The 18,839-nt window shown below is 44.2% G+C and overlaps 1 protein-coding gene and 1 long non-coding RNA gene across 3 annotated transcripts; one reads left to right on the plus strand and one right to left on the minus strand.

Annotated features, from left to right (window-relative positions):
• Positions 1-5,417: 5,417 nt before the first annotated feature.
• Positions 5,418-6,435, minus strand: LOC128799678 (uncharacterized). Its single transcript, XR_008434799.1, has 2 exons — positions 6,249-6,435; positions 5,418-5,954 (listed from the first exon to the last, which is right to left on the minus strand). It is a non-coding gene; the product is annotated as an uncharacterized LOC128799678 (long non-coding RNA).
• Positions 6,436-6,591: 156 nt separating this feature from the next.
• Positions 6,592-18,394, plus strand: LRIF1 (ligand dependent nuclear receptor interacting factor 1). 2 transcript variants are annotated; one of them, XM_053963919.1, is made up of 5 exons: positions 6,641-6,696; positions 10,178-10,248; positions 12,335-13,859; positions 15,211-15,489; positions 16,744-18,394. In XM_053963919.1, the coding sequence occupies exons 3-5, from the start codon at positions 12,348-12,350 to the stop codon at positions 17,209-17,211; spliced, it is 2,259 nt and encodes a 752-aa protein (XP_053819894.1). In that variant the 5' UTR covers positions 6,641-6,696; positions 10,178-10,248; positions 12,335-12,347; the 3' UTR covers positions 17,212-18,394. The 2 variants fall into 2 exon arrangements, with proteins under 2 accessions (XP_053819895.1, XP_053819894.1); XM_053963920.1 differs by lacking the exon at positions 10,178-10,248 and having other exon boundaries at positions 6,592-6,696.
• The last annotated feature ends 445 nt before the right edge of the window (positions 18,395-18,839 follow it).

Raw genomic sequence — 18,839 nt, forward strand, 5'->3', positions numbered from 1 at the left:
AAGCTGTGTCCAGTTGTGGGCCCCTCCTGGAAGGAGAAACATCGAGGGGCTGGAGCATGTCCAGGGGAGGGAATGGAGCTGGGGAAGGATCTGGAGCACCAGGAGCAGCTGAGGGAGCTACGGGATGTCATGACCCATTGGTTGGTTCATTGTAAATCCTCATCAGGCTGAACAAAGGTCAGGGAGCACTTGTGCTTTTATTGTACTGTTGCCTCAACTCCAGCAACCAGCCAGTTGAGTCTAGAGTATAGACTCCAAAAGTGTTGACTAACAAGCTCTTGAATATTTACAATGCACTTTCACAGTAGTGGTGGCTACAGGCCCTTAATTTTGTGCAGTTCTCTTCAATGAGTTGTCAACTCCCACAACAAAATCCTCAGAGGAGCTGGCTCACAAGCCACAGTACCACTACTCAATCTGCCAACTCCCACATCAAACTTCCATACAGAGCACAGGATGGAATGTAAAAACCATGCTTTGCCCAGGCAAAGCAAGGGAGCAACTCCAGAGCACCCTGAAAACTACAGACCTGCCAGTGTCACTTCAGTGCCTGGTAAAGTTATGGAGAAGGTTACTGTGGGAGGTATGGAAAATGCACCTGAAGGACAACTGAGTCACTGGTCACAGCCAGAGTGGCTTCATGAAAGGAAGGTCCTGCTTAGCAAACGTGATTTCCTTTCATGACAAGGTGACCCACCTGGTTGACTCAGGAAAGCCAGTGGATGGAATCTTTTTGGATTTCAATAAAGCTTTCAATACTGTCTCTCCCAGGATCCTTCTGGACAAAATGTCCAGCCCACAGCTGGATAAAAACATCATGGAATGGGTGAGCAACTGGCTCACGGGCCAGGCACAAAGGGTAACAATTACTGAGGTAACATCGATTAACTGGGGACCTGTCACCTTTGCTCCAAGTATGACACAAGAACAGACGAGAGACCGAATTGCAAGAGGGAAAAAGAAGCTTTAATACAAAGGATTCCCTGGCTTACACAGACTGATACGATACATTCTACTTGATTGGCTAGTTAATAAAAACATCTTTCTCACACACTGTCCTTTAGAAGAACAGAAAAACAAGGTGGAAAGACACCACCTGCAGATTGTTTATACTAACAAGTTATCACATTCCTACAATTCCCTAAAAATTCTCACAAGCCACTGTGAGAATCGATTGCCATTTCTCTCTCCCTGACCAGACTGGCATCCACAGGGACCTGTTACTAGTGGGGTTCTACAGGTCTCCACCCTTAGCTCTGTGCTCTTCAACACCTTCATAAATTACTTGGATGCAGGACTGGAAGGGATAGTGAGCAAGTTCACAGATGATACAAATCTGGGAAGGAGCCGTTGACTCCCCCGAAGGCAGGGAGGCCCTGCAGAGAGAACTCAACAAATTATAGGTGGGCAATCACCAAACGTATGAAGTTAAACAAGGGAAAGTGCTGGATTCTGCACCTGGGATGGGGCAAACCTGGATGTACAGACAGAATGGGGAATGAGAGGCTGGAAAGCTGCGCTTGGAAAGGGACCCAGGGGTCCTGGTCAATGGCAAGTTGGATCTGAGCCAGCAGTGCCCTGGCAGCCAGGAGGGACATCCCTGTCCTGGGAGGCATCAGGCCCAGCATTGATGGCTGGACATGGAGGGGATTATCCTGCTCTGCTCTGGGCTGAGGCGTCCTCACCTTGAGTGCTGGGGGCAGTTTTGGCCACCACAAGATAAAAAATGTGATGTTTGGAGAACATCCAAACGAGGGAAACAAAGATGGTAAAGAGCTTTGAGGGGAAGACATATGAGGAGCAGGTGAGGCACCTGCTCTGTTCAGCTGGAGGAGACTGACAGGAGACTAATCACAGTTACAATTTCCATGTGAAGGGAAGAGGCAAACACTGACCTCTTCTCTGTGGTGACCAGGGACAGGACCAGAGGGAATGGCTGGATCCTGGAATGTCAGTGGAGGTTTAGATTGCGTATCAGGGAAAGGTTCTTCCCCCAGAGGGTGCTGGCACTGCCCAGGCTCCCCAGGGAATGGGCACAGCCCAGAGGCTGTCAGAGCTCCAGGAGTGTTTGGACAGCGCTGCCAGGGATGCCCAGGGTGGGAATGTTGGGGTGTCTGTGCAGGGCAGGGATTGGACTCTCCTTGTGGGTCCTTTCCAATGCAAGACATTCTGTGGTTCTGTGAAATAAAGACAGAAAAGGGGGAGGAAGAGAACAAGAGCAGAGTCTCACTAGTGCTTAGATCCCACCTTGTTCCTGGAGCTGGGCTTGTGAGACAAAGTGAAAGTGAAAGAGAGGAAAAAGAGAACAAGGGAGCCCAATCCACTTCTCTTCATAGCTAACCCAGTGCAGTCTCTTATGTAAATTAGATTTTTTTGTTCTGTTTTGTTCACAAATGCACAGCCAACCCTTTGAGTCCTCCTTGAGAAGGGGGACTGAGCATGAATCTCTGGGAGTTGGCTCAGCTCCACAGGACCTTTTCTGATCACACCTTTCCTGTTGTGACAGTCACAATGTCTTAGGCAAATCATGCCTGTGCCTGATATTCTCAGGGGACCTGATGAAAAAGGAGGCTCGGGGGGACCTTCTGGCTCTGCACAACTCCCTGACAGGAGGGGGAAGCCAGGTGGGGTCAGGCTCTGCTCCCAGGGAACAGGGACAGGACAAAAGGAAACAGCCTCCAGCTGTGCCAGGGGAGGTTTAGTTTGGATATTGGGAAAAATTTCTTCATGGAAAGGGTGGTCAGGCTTTGGCTCAGGTTGCCCAGGGCACAGGTAGAATCACCATCCCTGGAGGTGTTCAGGGGATATAGTTTAATGGTGACTTTGGCAGTGATGAGTTAATGATCTTAGAGGGCTTCTCCAACCAAAATGATTCCATGATTCAGTGATTCTGGGCTGTGTCTAGGATTACAGGCGTTGTAGAAAAATGGAAGGAGGTTCGCAAACATGAGTTTGGGCATAAGCAAATCCCATTGACCAAGTTGCTGGCCAAGAAGCACCCAGAAAGGCTCCCTCCTGGGCTGAAATGGTGGGGTGTTTCCCCAGGTAACCTCTTGATGCAGCCCAGGGGTTGGATCAGTGCAGGATCATCTCAGAGTGGTGACATGGACAGACTGTGACTGGTCATGGCGCCTTTGCCTGGTGTCACATGCCAGACACTGGTCTCAAGTGTCCTCATGACACCTCTTTCTGTGTAAGCCCACCACTGGTTTCATGGCAGGTTCCAAACTCAGTCTTAGTTTATAAAGGAATAGTAATTCTAAAGATTATAACTTTTTAGGTATATCAGGAACCACAGAGATCAGAAGATGGTCTAAACCTCTGTGTCTTGAGCCTCAAGATGTGCCAGTGGAGGTTCAAGTTGGACATGAGGAGGAATTTCTTCCTGGAAAGGGTGGTCAGGCATTAGAAGGGGCTGCCCAGGGAGGTCTGGAGTCTCCATCCCTGGAGGTGTCCAAAGAATACCTGGATGTGGCACTCAGTGCTCTGATCTGGCTGATAAGGTGGAGACCATTCACAGGTTGGAGTCAATGGTCTTGGGGGTCTTTTCCAACCTGAATGATTCCAAGATTCTGTGGATGACTTTATAACACAACTCTTGCCTGGATCATGCCATACATAAAATAGGAGGAGGATTATTGGGTTGGGTATATATTACCCTAGTGAGGAGGAAGACCTTAGAGAGAATCAGTGGGTGACTCTGGTCTCGCCCCTCCCAGCTGGGGATGCCTTCTTGGAAACATTTTGCATACAATTATTATTAACCATGTTAGCACATCATTATTAGTATGGTTGTTGTTGTTCATCTTCATCATCATCATCATCATCATCACCATCATCACCATCATCATCATCATCATTCTATTGGTGCTGGTGCATTTATCAGTGGCAATTCCAAACCTGCATTTCTGTTGTTTCAATAATTCCTACTGTTTGTGAATCTGTGATTATTAAAGTCCTTATTGAACAGGACAACAAATTGTGTTGCCCAATTGGTGATGATCGGAAATTTAACCCAGCTGTTCCCAGCCCCTCTGAGGACTAGTTGGGACAGAGGAGGATTATTTTCTGCCAAATTCCTATAATACCCACGTGACACCAATAATTGTCATGGGCAAACACTTGATGTTGGAAAAAATAATTTAGTATATTGAAAATTAAAATATGTTTGGATGTTGAGAAACCAAGACAAGATTTAAACCATTTTTTTCCCTAGGCTCAGCTTCACATCCCCAACTCCTCTCTTTCTCTCTAGCCTGGGCAGTGCTTGGGGATGGGGAATGGGGGATGTGGTCAGTGTATAAAAACTCCCCTCTGCTGCTCATTCTTCCTTGCATTTCTCCTGCTCCAGTGTGGGTACTTTGTGGGATGGATGTGGTTCCTTCATGACACACCCACCTTCTCCTGTATTACCCCAACAGCCCGTTGTTACCACAATCTAGACATTCACAAATCCAAAGAGTTTTGACTCATTCTCTTGCTTGGGGTGGAGGGGGGAAATGGGGGATGCATTGGTGGTAGAGTCATTGTCCTTGGATATTTTCAAGGATTGACTGCTTGTGGCACTCAGTGGTCTTGTTCAGCTGGTGACTGGTCACGGGTTGGATTTGATGATCTTGGAAGTCTTTTTCAACCTAAGTGATTCTGGGATTCTGTGATCCTGGCCATGGGGCAAGAGAGAGGAATATGAAAGGGTCTTTCAGTCTGTTCCCAAGGAGCAACATGAAAATCAGTGACAAGAAAGGTCTCAAGCAGTTTTGTAACATCTCAGAATCCCAGAACCCCAGACTGGTTTGGTTTGGGAGAGACTTGAAAGCTCATCCTGTCCCACCCCCTGCCATGGGCAGGGACATACTCCACTATCCCAGGGTGCTCCAAGCCCATCCATCCTGGCCTGTCTTCATGGATAATGTGACATGGAGCACCATGTTTGGCCCCACTGGTGACTGTCAGTGTGTTGGCTGTAGGGTGGGGAAGCAGCTCTGGGGAGTTAGGGTGCGGACTGACGTGGTCCTGGTTCAGCATCCAAGCCACAGGGCTCACCCCTGCCAAGGAAGGAGAACGAGCCTGGCGACACAGAGGGAGGGACATGGCTGCCAAAGCTGCTCCTCCGCCTGTGGAGAACAGCCAAATGTGCCCCCAGCATTTCGTGTCACCTTGGCAATTTATAGTTGGTGGAAGTAAATTCTAGCAGGTGATTTTGAAACTCTTACCTTCCGTGGCGTAGAGAGTCTGACACTGCAAGTCATGGAATCGTTGAGGTTGGAAAAGCCCTCCAGGACCATCGAGTCCAACCCGTGACCAATTCCCACCTTGTCAACCTGACAAATTTCACTAATATAATATAATATAATATAATATAATATAATATAATATAATATAATATAACATAACAAACATAACAAACATATAATAAATATGTCTTATATATCTAATATTTACATAATATATAAATACTTTTAGTACATGTATTCATACACATACATTCTTATCTATAGGCCCATGTGTTATACAGTCTCCTTTTATCCTAATGTTACACCATAGAGCACTCAACAATATATGGTGTGATTTGTGTTATTTTCACTCTCTCACCATTTTATACACAGACATTTATACTCTGCGAATGCACCCACTCCCAGGCACTTTTTCATTTCTTTATGTAACTGTAATAACCCAGAACATATAACAAAATGCACAGGGTATTTTATATCTGACATGTGTTATGTAGTGTATTATTTGTACTTATATTTACTGTTATATCCCACAGTGTCATGGTATTGTTTCCTGTTGGGTACCATACATGTTGCTATATTACAACATTATCTTTAATTATATATTACATATATCTACATATATGCATAGATGTATATGTATCACAGCCTCACACAGTCTCCTTTTATGTACACATGTATATTTGTAGTCTGTGCAGCCTCAGATGCCCCTTTTCATAGCATCTGTAAAATACAAAAATATAATAATGATAGATATATAATAATATATTATAAATATACAATAATATATAATAAATGATAAAAATATAATAATGATATATTTTACAAAAATATAATAATGGTATATTTTCATTATATTTGATTATAAATTTCATTATTTATGACTTTTATTTCAATTCATTATTTTACCACGATTAATTATAATTATACAACTATATAATTATTATATTAGATGACCTATTATATTTTATTATTAATTTTGTATATTACATAACATATATTACATATAAAGCTCACCGGCAGCACACAACGCTTCTCACGTGTGTAATATATTCACCCCACTCTCTCCGACAGACACCTGTCCTTGCATACATGATAACACAGATTTGCATATGCAAATTGCGCATGTAAACGCCCGCCCGCGCTCAGTAGCGCTGTCCCGCGGCCGGGCCGTGGCTCAGGCCCGCCCGGGCCGGCGGTGCCGGCGCCGCCCCCCGGCCCCGCCCCGCCGTTTCCGCCCGCACCGGAAGCGCCACCCCCGCGGTGCCGTTCGTGGCCGCCGGGCGGCGCCCCTTCCCGGAAGCGGGGTCCCGGAAGCGGCGGCGGCAGGGGCGGGGCGAGCGGAAGTGACGCGCATGCGGAGCCGCGGCGGGGCCGCCCCGCCATGTCGCGGAGCCCTGAGCGGCGGCCGCAGCTGTGAGGACGGGCGGGCCCGGGGGTCCGGCTCGCAGGGACGCCCCGCCAGGTACGGTCCCTCCGCTCGCCGCCCTGCCGGGACCCGTGGCCGGAAACGGGAGGGCGGGGACAGTGCCGTCCCCGGTGGGACGGGCGGGGGGCGGTGTCCTGTTCGTTCCCTTTCACTCCATTCCTTTATTCTCCCTTCCTTTCTCATCTTTTTCTTATCCCTCTCTATCGCATCCTTTCCTTGTCCTTTTCCTTCTTCCCTTCCTTCCTTGTCTCCTTTTCCCGTTCCCATTCCAGGCGGAGCGGAGCGGCCAGGGGCACTTCCAACTCCGTCCCGCGTGCGGTGCCGTCTCTGGCTTGACGCCACTTGTGTTTTGGTTGTGTTTTGGTTGTGTTTTGGTGTCGGGGGCTCTTGGTGTTTGTTGTCACTGCGGCCACATCGAGGTGAGGGTGGTGTGTGCTGGAGGTAGCCGGGAAAGGGGGAGTGGGGATGTGAGAGGAGTTGAACCTTTCGCGGAATTATTTCCGTTGGAAAAGCTCTTAAGGATCAATGAATCCAACCATTCCCCCAGCACTGCCGCATTCACCACAAACCCACGTACCCAAGTGCCTCATCCACTCATTTTTTTAACACTTCCACGGATGGTGACTGCACCTCGAGGAGTCTTTTCCAATGCTTGGCCACCCTTCCCTTGAAGAAATTTTCCCCAGTATCCAAGCTGAGCCTGCCCTGGCCCAGGCTGAGGCCGTTCCCTCTCCTCCTGTCCCTGTTCCCTGGAGCAGAGCCCGACTCCTCCGGGCTGTCCCCTCCTGTCAGGAGTTGTGCGGAGCCAGGAGGTCCCCCCTGAGCCTCCTTTTCTCCAGGCTGAGCCCTCCCAGCTCCCTCAGCCGCTCCTGGTGCTCCAGTCCCTTCCCCTGCTCCGTTCCCTTCCCTGGGCTCTCTGGGTCAGTTTCACTGCTCAAGTCTGCTGCCGAGCTCAGCAGGCCCAGCGGCTCCAGCCATGGTTTGGCTCCTGATGCCTTTCCTTGTCTCTCAGGAGTTCTCAGGGTGCTTTGTGTGTTCAGGGATGAGTTCTGGGTGATTTCTGAATCCCGAGGCTGCCGTGGGATCCATGTTGGGTGTTCGTGATGGTTACAGATTCTACCAGAGGTTTTGTGGTGGAGGAGGATTTGGTCATGGATCAGGAGAGCTGTGGTTGATGATCGAGCACAGGGGGTGTTTCCTGGCAGTTTGCACATCCACAATTACCTCTACTCCAGGGAATATTACACAGTGGATGAAAAGAGTTCCCAGAAACAATTGCTGTCAAACAGAAAGGTTTTTATCTGCCATTATGGAAAATTTCTGATTTAGGATAAAACCTCACATCATGAGATGGCTTGAACTGAAATTCTGGTCAGAATTCCTCCAAATTCAACATCAATTTCTTGATTTCCTTTAGATGATGATAATGATAATAATTATGGTTATTGTATATTATCTAGATTATATGTTACTATATATTTATTATCATCATTACTATTATTATTTTATTACAGTTTTCATATAATCCATGGAATGAATGCAGCTGTATCAAATAAATATGTATCAACTACAATCATCAATTAATTTTACTTTGTCCCCAGGTGCATGTTTCCAGTTGACAAGAAATAGGTACTTTGCCACTTCCTGGATCCAACTGAACCCATTAAAATAAATTCTTTTGGTTCTCTGGAGTGGCCCATAGTCCCTGGTTATTTATTCACATTTGTACATGAAAGTTGTGCCTTTCATCTAGGAACAGTTGGGAGTGAAGGCAGATGGAAAAGTAGCTCATTGCTCCTTCTGACAACTTTTCAGGAAAACTGAGCCAGTCTGTGTCTTTGGTGTCCACTGATGCATTTTTTAATGGCACTGTCAGGATTTCTGTGGGAATCATGTGCTGGTGTTTGTACTGGATTTGGTGAATGAATTTATTTGGCAGAAATAAATATTCTATTTCCTGAAAATATTCCAAGGGTGGTTTTATTAATGCATGCATAAAGGACAGAAGGTGAAGTTTGAATACTCAGTATTTTGTGTTTTGTGCTGCTTACTGATAGTAATGAACAGAGAGAGAAGTTTGGACAATAAAACTGGTGTGTCTGGTCAAGAAAACAGGAATTCTGGTGAACTGAAGGAAATGTAGATTATTCTTTTTATTTTTTCTGTTTTGAAATAAGTAAGTAAAGAAATAAATCTCCCAGTTTCTTTCTGTTCTTTCTGCTTTCTTGCCTTCCTTAATGCCACATCCATAGGGAGGTGTCGATGTTGCCACACATAGACTGTTCTCCAAAAGAAATCTTCTTTTTGGGTCAAAAAAATGTGATCTGGTTGAAGGTCCCTCTGTGAATGTCACAGAATTTTATTTGATTGTTTTTATTGATTTTGATAATTTCTCTGGTGATGTTAAATAAGTTTTTTTTTTCCAGTCTGCCATTTTTTTTGGTCTTCTGTGAGCTTATTTCCCTCAAGGTTTGTTCATGGATCTGCCTTAGGCCTTTCTAAAGTATCATAACAAGACAGTTATTTCTGAGTGTTCGTATATGAGACTTGAGGAGATATATTCTTATGGAGTTGGAAGCAAAGGAGGATGAAGAGGAGAAAGAAAACTTACTTCAATAACTATGGGAGAAGTCCCCAAGGACAACCTGGAATGATACAGATTTTTTTTTTCCTAGGAAAAGAAATTAACCTGTTCTTTAACCAAATTAATTTGACACCCTAAAAAGGGGATACTGAGGGAGTTTTTTTCATTCTGCTTAAGACATTCTTAAAAATTCATTAATTCAAGGAAGCAATGACCTTGAAGACTGAAGCAAAACAAGTTCTAACTCTCCTCTTCATCACTCAAAAATGTATGGGGACAGTACTTTATTTTATTCTGGTAACATGAAACTTCACCTGGGAAAAGCTTTATGATGTGAAATTGTTGCAATGAAGCCTTTTCAACTTAGAGAGCTAAAAAGATTTGCCGTGATTCTTTCTCTCCTCTGTTGTTTGAGTAAATATGTGTGAATTCCACTTCTCAATATCTTACTGATCTTTCCTTCTCTCTTGCCTATCCTTTAGCTTTTTGTCATTCTCCAAACATGTAAATACCTGATATTTGTTTCAAGTTAAAGAATGTTTTTTCCCTAGACAATTATGATTTTGGGGTGCCTTGCTCTTTTTCATGGAGATAAAAAGCTACAGTTGCCTTCTGTAATCATTAAAAGCAGAATGATCTGAAATTCAGGCAAATGAGATTTTTTACTCATACGTTCATTGGTGCTTTTTCTCCCAGTCTACTTTTAAAGTTCCTGTTTGTAGCACAGTCAAAACCAGTTTTTAAGTCCATTGAGCTGGTGGTGAGTGGTGATTCCAGGTGGAATGAGGAGGTGAGCGCTGGAAACTGGCAGAGGAACACATTGATGCAAATACATCGTCAACTCATCTCTCCCTGTTTTTCTTGCTTCCTCCCCCTCTGATCTGCTCCCCCTTCTCTTGCCCAAAAGTTAGAAGTGTCCCCTTGCTTTGACAGGTGGAGGAACAAGCCTCTTTGGAGGTTTCTTCTTGGTGCCAGTTTGCAACCATAGTTAGTAGGGGGTGCAGGTAAGTGCCTGTTTCTCTGTTCAGCACTTCCACGTTTGTGGGACTTGCTGAAAAAATCCTTCTGAATTTGCCTTTACTTCTTATATATAGAAGCAAATTGTGGCTGTAGATCATGAAGTTATGAAAGAAGTGTTGAGAGATTCAAAGCACAGAACAGACAAAATGTTGTCCAGGAGCTGCTGCTGTACCTCATTTGTATTGTCAGTAGTGCTAGAAGGTTTAAAGTTCTCCAAAAGTCTTTTTTCTCTGCTTTAATTATGTTCAAACACACAAATATTTCTACTTCCTCTTCATTCGAGCAAAACTGTTTTTTGTCGGATTGTTACCTGTCAGTGCTAGTCCATCTCAAGTCTCATTTCTGATTCCAAAGCATCCAATTCCATTTTGCGCCTAAGCCCTTTAATGACTGCTTCCATTAGGAACTGTGTGATATATTGCCCATATTTTAATTTTCAATACCTTAAAAACAAAAGTACTGCAGAATTTCCTGTCCACTGCACTGATACCTCATGTAAAAATCTCAATTTTCACACATTGTGTCCAGAAATGAGGCATTGTACCAAAATACTAGGTGTGGGAGTTAAATCCAAGGTCACAGCAAGGAAAGCTCTGTGTCCCTGATGCCTTTGTGTGTTGGGCAGACAGTAGTGGGCTATTTGTGTCAGTCCCCAGGGGAATGGGACCCCCAGCAGCAGCTGCCCAGCTTTGGGAGTGAAGAGCATTCCTGTGACTTCCCACTTGATGGGAAAAGGCAAAGGTTGGCTGACTCCTGAACAGACACAGTGGTGGGATGCAGGACAGAGCTCTCCAAGGCACTGCTCTAAGCTGAGTCAGAAGCCTGAAAAGACAGAAAAAATGCTGGTTTCAAAACTACCTGACAGAAAGCAGAACACAGCACTGATGTCATTGGGATGGGACTGGGAACTACTCCCATGTTCGTCTTCCCAAGGCATTTATTGACGTAGGAGGTCAATGGGATGGAGCTGGTGCTCTTGGCGACTCCAGGTGAAGTTGGCAACTCTGCCTTTTGATCACTCTGGATCTGCTGTCAGGAAATAACTTCCAGTGATTTGGTCTTTTCATTCCAGTGAGGGCAGCTCTGTTTGCCCACGTGTCTCTGCAGTGCTTTGGGCAGTAGATTGTTCTCATAGTCCAGCTCTTTGCAGAAGAGCCTGTTTTGGGCAAACTCCCCTGGAGTGGAAAAGGTTCTTTGTCTTGCCATGGACTCAGAAAACCTTGGCATTTGGAACAGTCACAACTAACTTGTATTTTGACAAGATCTGTCAGTCTCTTAGTGAGTTCTTACCTTACCTGCAAGAAATCTCTGTTTTCTCTTTGAAATGTCCCTAGTGCTGTTTCCATGTGTTCCTCCTTGGTTTCGAAGCCTTTTCCTTCCCAGACTTAGACTTCTGTTCTCAAAAATGTTTATAACCCAGTAGTATTTGAGGGTTTTCCATCTCTTTGAGGATGAACCACCTCTGCGATCTGTATCTGCCTCAAGAATGGCCAGGCAGGTGCGATGGAGGCACAGAAGCCACCTGTTCCACAAGATAAACACATATGCTTCCAAATTCCTTTGTTGTATCTGAAGTAATTCCTGCTTCCATCTTGCCATGCAACTACTCTGCCTGTATTTTCCTGAAATGTCCCTGAAATTCATAGTTCATAGCACTCAGGAAGGATATGAATAGTAACAGGGAGGTGGGAAAGGGAAAAATATGGCTTCTCTGGGAAATTGCGAGGTAGTGGTTTCATTTTCAAATTGAAAGGCCCCATGAGGGGAAGCAGAGGTAATGTGAGGTGTTTCCTGGGGTCTTTTAACTTACATTTAATCTGAAAAAGATGCCATTTCTTGCTACTCTAGAGTGTTGAAGTTGGACACTATTTTCGGACAGTCTGAGGTGGTCTGAAATGGAAACCTGGGTAGGTCAGTAGGAAGCTCCTGCAGATTAGCTCAGGCATTTACAGGAGTTAATCTGCTTCAGCCCTGGGTGTAGAGTTCACTGATGCTCGTGAATTAAAGTACCTATGCTTATTCACTTACACTGCCTTTCATTTTTCTCTCTTTTCCTTTTTCTTTGTTAAGCATTGCAGGCTGTATGTACCGAGTCATTCAGACAACGGGACCAGATGGAAAAAACCTTCTGAAATTGCTTCCCATTTCTAAAACTTCTGGAAGCTTTGTGCCAATAGTTCAGTCTCCAGCCATGCCAAATAATTCTAACGCAGATGTTTCTAGCCCAGTCCATCTTACTTTTAAGACACAGATTGGCAATACTGCTGCACCTTCATCTGTTAAGATACCGATTTTTCAGCCTTCTAATCCTGGAAAGATTATTCTTACGAGGACATTAGACGAGCAGGAAAGTGCTAGGGCAGGTTCTGAAAAGGAAAGCTTGATTCCAAGTGCACCTGCCAATGCCCAGAGCAGCTCTGTGTCCATGGATGGAGTGTCCTTGCAGAACGTGGCCATCACAAGCTCCTCTCACCAGAACAGCACAACCTACATGGTGGTGAACACCAAACCCCTCCCAGTGACTGTCAAGTCTCCAGTGCTGCCCTCCGGACACCACCTCCAGATTCCAGCTGATGCAGAAGTGAAATCTGTTCCAGCATCTCTTTTGCCACCTGCAATACAGCAAAAAATCCTGGCAGCTGCAGCCACCAATGTGTCTGGAGGGGCTGACAGTACAAAAACACCGACGGTGATTTACGTGTCACCCGTGAACACAGTGAAAACCTCCCAAGTCCTGCCCAAGCGCTTGCAGAGCTTTTGTCCCAAAATTGCCACGGAAGTTTCAAAGACACTGATAGTGACAGCTGCCCAAAAGGGATCTGATTCTTCTCCCGAGCCAGTCACATCCGAGGGGCAGCAGTGCCAGCAGTCTCCCATGAAATGGATTGTGCAAGAAACTGCCTCGCTCTCAGCAGCTTGTCTTATCCCTGTAAAGTCTTCAAATAATGTGGCTTCCAAGATCCTGAAAACTTTGTCAGACACGAAGAATGTAGAAGTTAACCCTGCAAATATTTTGCCACTCTGTTCTAATGGTCCTGGTGGAAGCCAAACCAAAATCACACCTTTAAAAGATAATGCTCTGGTCATGTACAATGGAAAAGTCTATTTATTGACCAAAAGAGGCTCTGATGTTCTGTCAGCCCAGGCTGACAAACAGACATCTTCCTCTTCTGATGCTTTACTTAAAAAGGAGACACCCAAGCAAATTGATTCTACTGAAGTCAATAAAATAACCAGTAAAGTGGTGAATCTGGTGTTGTCAAAAAGCAAAGGAGTGGTGCTGTCTCAGAAAGACCCAAAACCATGTACAGTTTCCAAAAATTCATCACCAGTTAGCTTAAGAAATGACTTAAAATCCACACCTGCATCTCTGCTGGCACCAAATGCTAATCAGCAGGATCCCACTGTAATCCAGAGACAGAGTTTGCCCTTCACCAAGAGCATTTCTTGCAGTGAAGTGATCTCAGTTCCACCAGTAGGAATGCAGGAAAGTGTGTGGCAAAATGGCAAAGACATGAGTCATTCCCCAAGAGCAGCAGGGGCTGTGTTACCTCAGGCTAAGCAGGAATGTGCTGTCAGTGAAGACTGGCCAAAGGTAATAAATCATAGACATGCTGCTCAGTGTCTGGTCAGTGGTTCTGTGGTCCTGGTTTTAGGTGGATGAAATGACTCTTGATGAGTTCACACATTTTAGAAACCAGGTATCCTGGAAATGCTGCTCTAAGGTTGGTTCTAGTCAATAAATGCCTTTTCCCCAATAATTTTGCACTGTGCAATTGAGAAATTCATAGAAAAGAAAGGGGCAGAGGAAATGTGGCTTTTGATTTCCTCCCAAGATAAATGGTCAGCAATAACTGAACTCCAGGGAGGCTGTTCATGGTTTGAGCTCTTAGATATTGATGCCGCATGCTTACAGCACAACCTTAGGGCTGTAGGGGTGATATAGGGTAGAGAAGGACAAGTCTGTGGCTTCACAAGAGGCAAATAAGTTGGAAGAGCAGAATTTGTCCTCCAGAGACAGCTCTGGTGCGGCACTGTCAGCTCCAGGTTCCGCTCACTCTGACAGCCATGGGCAGGAGCTGTGTTTCCTTCCTCCCCTGCCCTGGTGGGGAGGGTCCACCTCCTTCCTTCCTGGGTCCATGCCAGGCAGAAGGAACTCTTGAGATCCTTAATGGCTGCATTGACATATTTTAAGGTCATGATGTTGAAAATACGTTAAAAGTTGTAAGCCTCCAATCCCCAAAATCCCCACAAAGGAGTGGGGGTCTTGTTTTTAGTAGCTCCAGAGGTCTCCAAAGAGAAAAATCCAAAAATCATTTGTGTTGTCCAGGAAGAACAGAAGTGTCAGCTAAGTGTATTTTTGCAAATTTTAGACATTTAATTGTTGCAACAGATTCTAAGACTTAGTTTTTTGATTGTTTGTCACCTGAAAAATGGTTGAAATATCATTTATTTTCTTCAGTGCTGTGTGATGCCGAGTCTCAGCATTTGCATTTGCTTTAACCTTGGTGAGAAATAGCTCAGCAAATTTGGTGTTCTTGTCCCTAAATTTGCAAAGCCCTGGACTGCAGAGTAGTAGACACTACCTGCTCTCCCCTTCTCTTTCTTTGGTACTTTGAAAGGGTAGAACAAGTGATTCTCTTGTTGCTTCTTTTATTTCTGTGGTTTCTAGTTGGCCTGGACATTTTCAGGATGTTCTACAATGTACTTGGTGTGTTAAATAACGAGTGTTAGACTTACGATAATTTGCATATAATTTATCAAAATCGGCTTATCTTTGTCAAATGTTACCTGTGTTAAATGTAGCTCTTGGAGAATGGCAGACAAAATAAATGTTCACCTGTCTTTCTAGTACCTACTTTTTGTATATTAATATATGTTATCTATTTATAGATATATGTAGTGAGAGAGTGATTGATGGCTCTTTCACTGTTCCTGTATTTCAGATCAAATGTGTAAAGATGGATTCACCGGAAAAGATTATTCAAATCAAACACCAAGAGCACCCACACTGGAGACAATACTTGGAATTAAGGAAAAAATTTGGTCTCTTTAAGGAGGAGAGAGTTTACCTTACGAGAGTACCATTAAGGGTCTTCTGTGAGAATCCAGAAGAAAGGGTTTGTTCCAGTGACAGCTTGGAAAGGAAAAATGAGTCTTGCAGTTCATCCTTATTGGATGTGGAAGTAATGAGTCATCATCAAGAATATGTTAAAGAAGAAAAGGTACCTGGGATTTTTCAGTGCTAAGCACATAAGGCAGCCTATGTTTAGTCAGTACAGAGCTGGGGGTGTTTGGAGCCTCCCACCTCTAGATTCACCAGGAGAGTCAGGAGTTGTTGGGATCTTTATGAGAATTGTTCCTAGAACTTGCTTGAGATTTCTGTGACTCAAGCACCTTCTAGGAATTTTTATTCTCAATTTTGGGTTCTGCTGGAGGAAACTTGAACAACAAATGCTTTTGAGAAGACTCCCCCTACTATTATGGTGATGGTCCTTGTTGGAATAGGGACCTGACCTGGGGATCCTTATTCATATTTAAGCCTCTGCAGATGGTTATGTTTGTCTAGCAGTGCAGTGGGTACAGGCAGAAGAATGGGTTTACTTGAAATTAAAAGAAATTTATTTTGGATCTGTCCAATCTTTAGAATTGCAAGTGTTGTTACAAACTTTGTCATTGCTTGAGTACTTCTGGAAGAAAGAATTTCCATGTTAATGCATGGAAAGGATTTTATCCATCTAAGTATTTCCATTCAGCTACATTTTCTTCTATGTGATTCTACTCAACTCAGTCAAAGACTTTCTCACGTTTACTAATTTTGTGATAATAATTGAGCAGATCCATGGCTGCTCTTAACATTAGCATTAACCCATCCCTTAGAAGTGTCCAAGGCCAGCTTGGATGGAGCTTGGAGCAACCTGGCCTCATGGAAGGTATGCTTGCCCATGGCAGGGGGTGGAATGGAATGGTCATAATGTTCATAAAGTCTCAATGTTCATAATGGTCATAATGGTCACAAGGTCTCGGAACTCAAACTAGGATGTGATTCCATGATTCAAATAATAAAAGATCTATGAGGAATTTAGTCTGATAAAGGACATTACTCCTCAGATTGAGGTTTTGGAAATGTAGACATGAAGAATTCTTCTACACTGAATTTTCCCATCAAATTAGGAAGTTCTTGTCCTGCAGTAGTGTTAACTTAAACAGCCACAGAAGATGATGGACGTGGCCAGGAAAGGCAGACATGCAGCATTGACTAAGGAAGGATTTCAGTGTCTGGAATTGTTAACTGGAAATCTTTGCTAGAAAAACATCAAACACAAAAATATGTTTGTTCTTTGCTGAAAGAAACTTCTTCCAGGCAGTTCCAAGCTTGCAACAAATAACTTGTAATTTGTGCTTAGACAACTTGGTGTTATAATGTAACTGTTGCTGAGTTTAACAGAAGTGAATTTTGTCTGTTTCTAACTGTGCAGATAATTGTGGATCTGGAAGAGGATTTGATTAGGAAAAGGAAAATAAAATCCTCACCTTTGTTGGACAGTGGCAAGAGGAGGAGAACTTCGATCAAATCAGACACAAGTCCCAGTTTAGAAATCACCAGCTCAAGTTCCAGTGCACTTAACAGGAGTGTTTCACCTGCACCAGCCTCACCACAGCCAAGTGTTCCCACTGGGTTTTTTGGAGTGTCCCAAGAGAGGCACTCGGAGCAAGACACATTCCCCCAGTACAGTGACACTACCCACCCGGGGATTTCAGTTTTAGTGACTTCTGAAGAGGATACTTCCATTCTGGAAGGTTCTTTCCGAGATGATGCTTTCCCAATGGCTCCCCCGGACCTGGATGAGACAATACGGGATGAAAAAATCAAGCGACTGAAGCAGGCCCTGCGGCAGCAGAACGCAGCGCTGGAGGAAATGCGCCGGGAAATGCAGCAGAGCTGAGACCGCTGCGCTAGGGATCCCAACCTCGTGCATCACCTCTTCAGTGACTTCAAGAGGAAATCCCATGCTTAAAGGAATATTTCTGGTAGATGGAAGAACTAGATGAAGTATGTGTGTATTTAGAGAAGTGTCGGTTTTTGTTAAAGGCCAGAAATAAGAGACTTGGACCATTAAATTCTACTTCTGGGACATGATCCAAGAGCACAGACAAAGGGCATTTTTACCAGCATATTCCCCATATTTTGAATGGAGGGGGTTCTGTATTAGTCTCAGCAAATAAACGTTCCCCTTTCGAATTCCACGACCTGGCTCTTAGAGCCCCAATGCAAATTGCAAACCCTAGTTGTAGATACTTTTTTGTTTGTTTTTCTCATGTGCATGAGAACTTTGATGAATTCCTGAGAACTGTTAATTTTCAGAAGAGGTCAACAGTCAGTGGTTAATAAATGCTATTTAAAGAATCTGGGAATTAGACTGTAGACAGTAACAGTGCAGATATTTATAGGAAACCTCTTGCAGATGTGAAGACAGAGGCAGGAGGAACCCTGTGACAGTTGTTTGGATTCATGGCTCTCTCTGTCATTATTGTGAGCCTTTATAAGGCCATGGCCAGCTGTGCAATGTGGAAATTTGGTCGTTGGCTTGTTTTGGAAGGCTGGAATGTATTTTTCTTTAAACAGAATTCTGTTAATAATAATTTCTTGAAGCTAAAAGACTTCTTTATCCCTGGATGGTATCTTTAACAATCCTCAGTGGGTGTCTTTTAATTTGTTGTTGTTTGAACATGTCTCTTGCTGCCTTCAGTTATGGTACCTTAGTTTGCCTTGTAGGAGGGGATGTGCTCTCAGACTGTCTTTGCAGCCTAATTTTTGTAGAACTTTTTATTTCCCCACCGTGCTCTGTTGTATGTGTAGGGACACCTTTCCTTGTCCTCTGTTGTCCATGTCTTTGATCCTTGCAGATTCCTTCTGCAGTATTTCAGTTTCCATTTCACCAGTTAATAACTTTTTTTGCCAGCAGAGTTTGTTATTGTTTTGTTCCTGTCTGTTTATATTATGTTAAACATCACCAATCCTGGCAGAACTCCACTGCAGATTTGCGTTCATGGAAGGCTTTTTTTTACTGTCCTTAATTTTGTATTTATTCTTTGTTTAATTTTAATTAAATTTTCATCTGCAAGGTTTTCATTGCTTATCCCATGGATGCCCAGTTTATCTATAGGTTTTTAGTGGAGGATGGATGTTTCTTGGAGAGTTTAGTCCCGTATTACTTATTTATTTAAGTTTTCACAGTGGGAAAAATTCCAGTGGATTGGAGAGGCTGGAGAGGTTTTTACAAGAGAAGGAAAATGAAGTTCCTGCTCTGAAGAATCACAGAATCAGAGAAGGCTTTGGGGTGTAAGGGATCTTAAAGCTGATCTCATTCTACCCCCTGCCATGGGCAGGAACACCTTCCACTATCCCAGGCTGCTCCAAGCCCCATCCAGCCTGGCCTTGGACACTTCCAGGAACAAGGAGAGCTTAAGCTAGACCAAGGTCATGGACCAGATGCGCAGTGGTGGGTGAGGAGGGAAGGTGAATAATGGAAATAAACTCTGCAGTGATTGAGATTACTTGGTAGGAGGGAAG

Source organism: Vidua chalybeata, chromosome 24 (genome assembly GCF_026979565.1).
Source record: "Vidua chalybeata isolate OUT-0048 chromosome 24, bVidCha1 merged haplotype, whole genome shotgun sequence".
Classification (NCBI taxonomy): domain Eukaryota; kingdom Metazoa; phylum Chordata; class Aves; order Passeriformes; family Viduidae; genus Vidua; species Vidua chalybeata.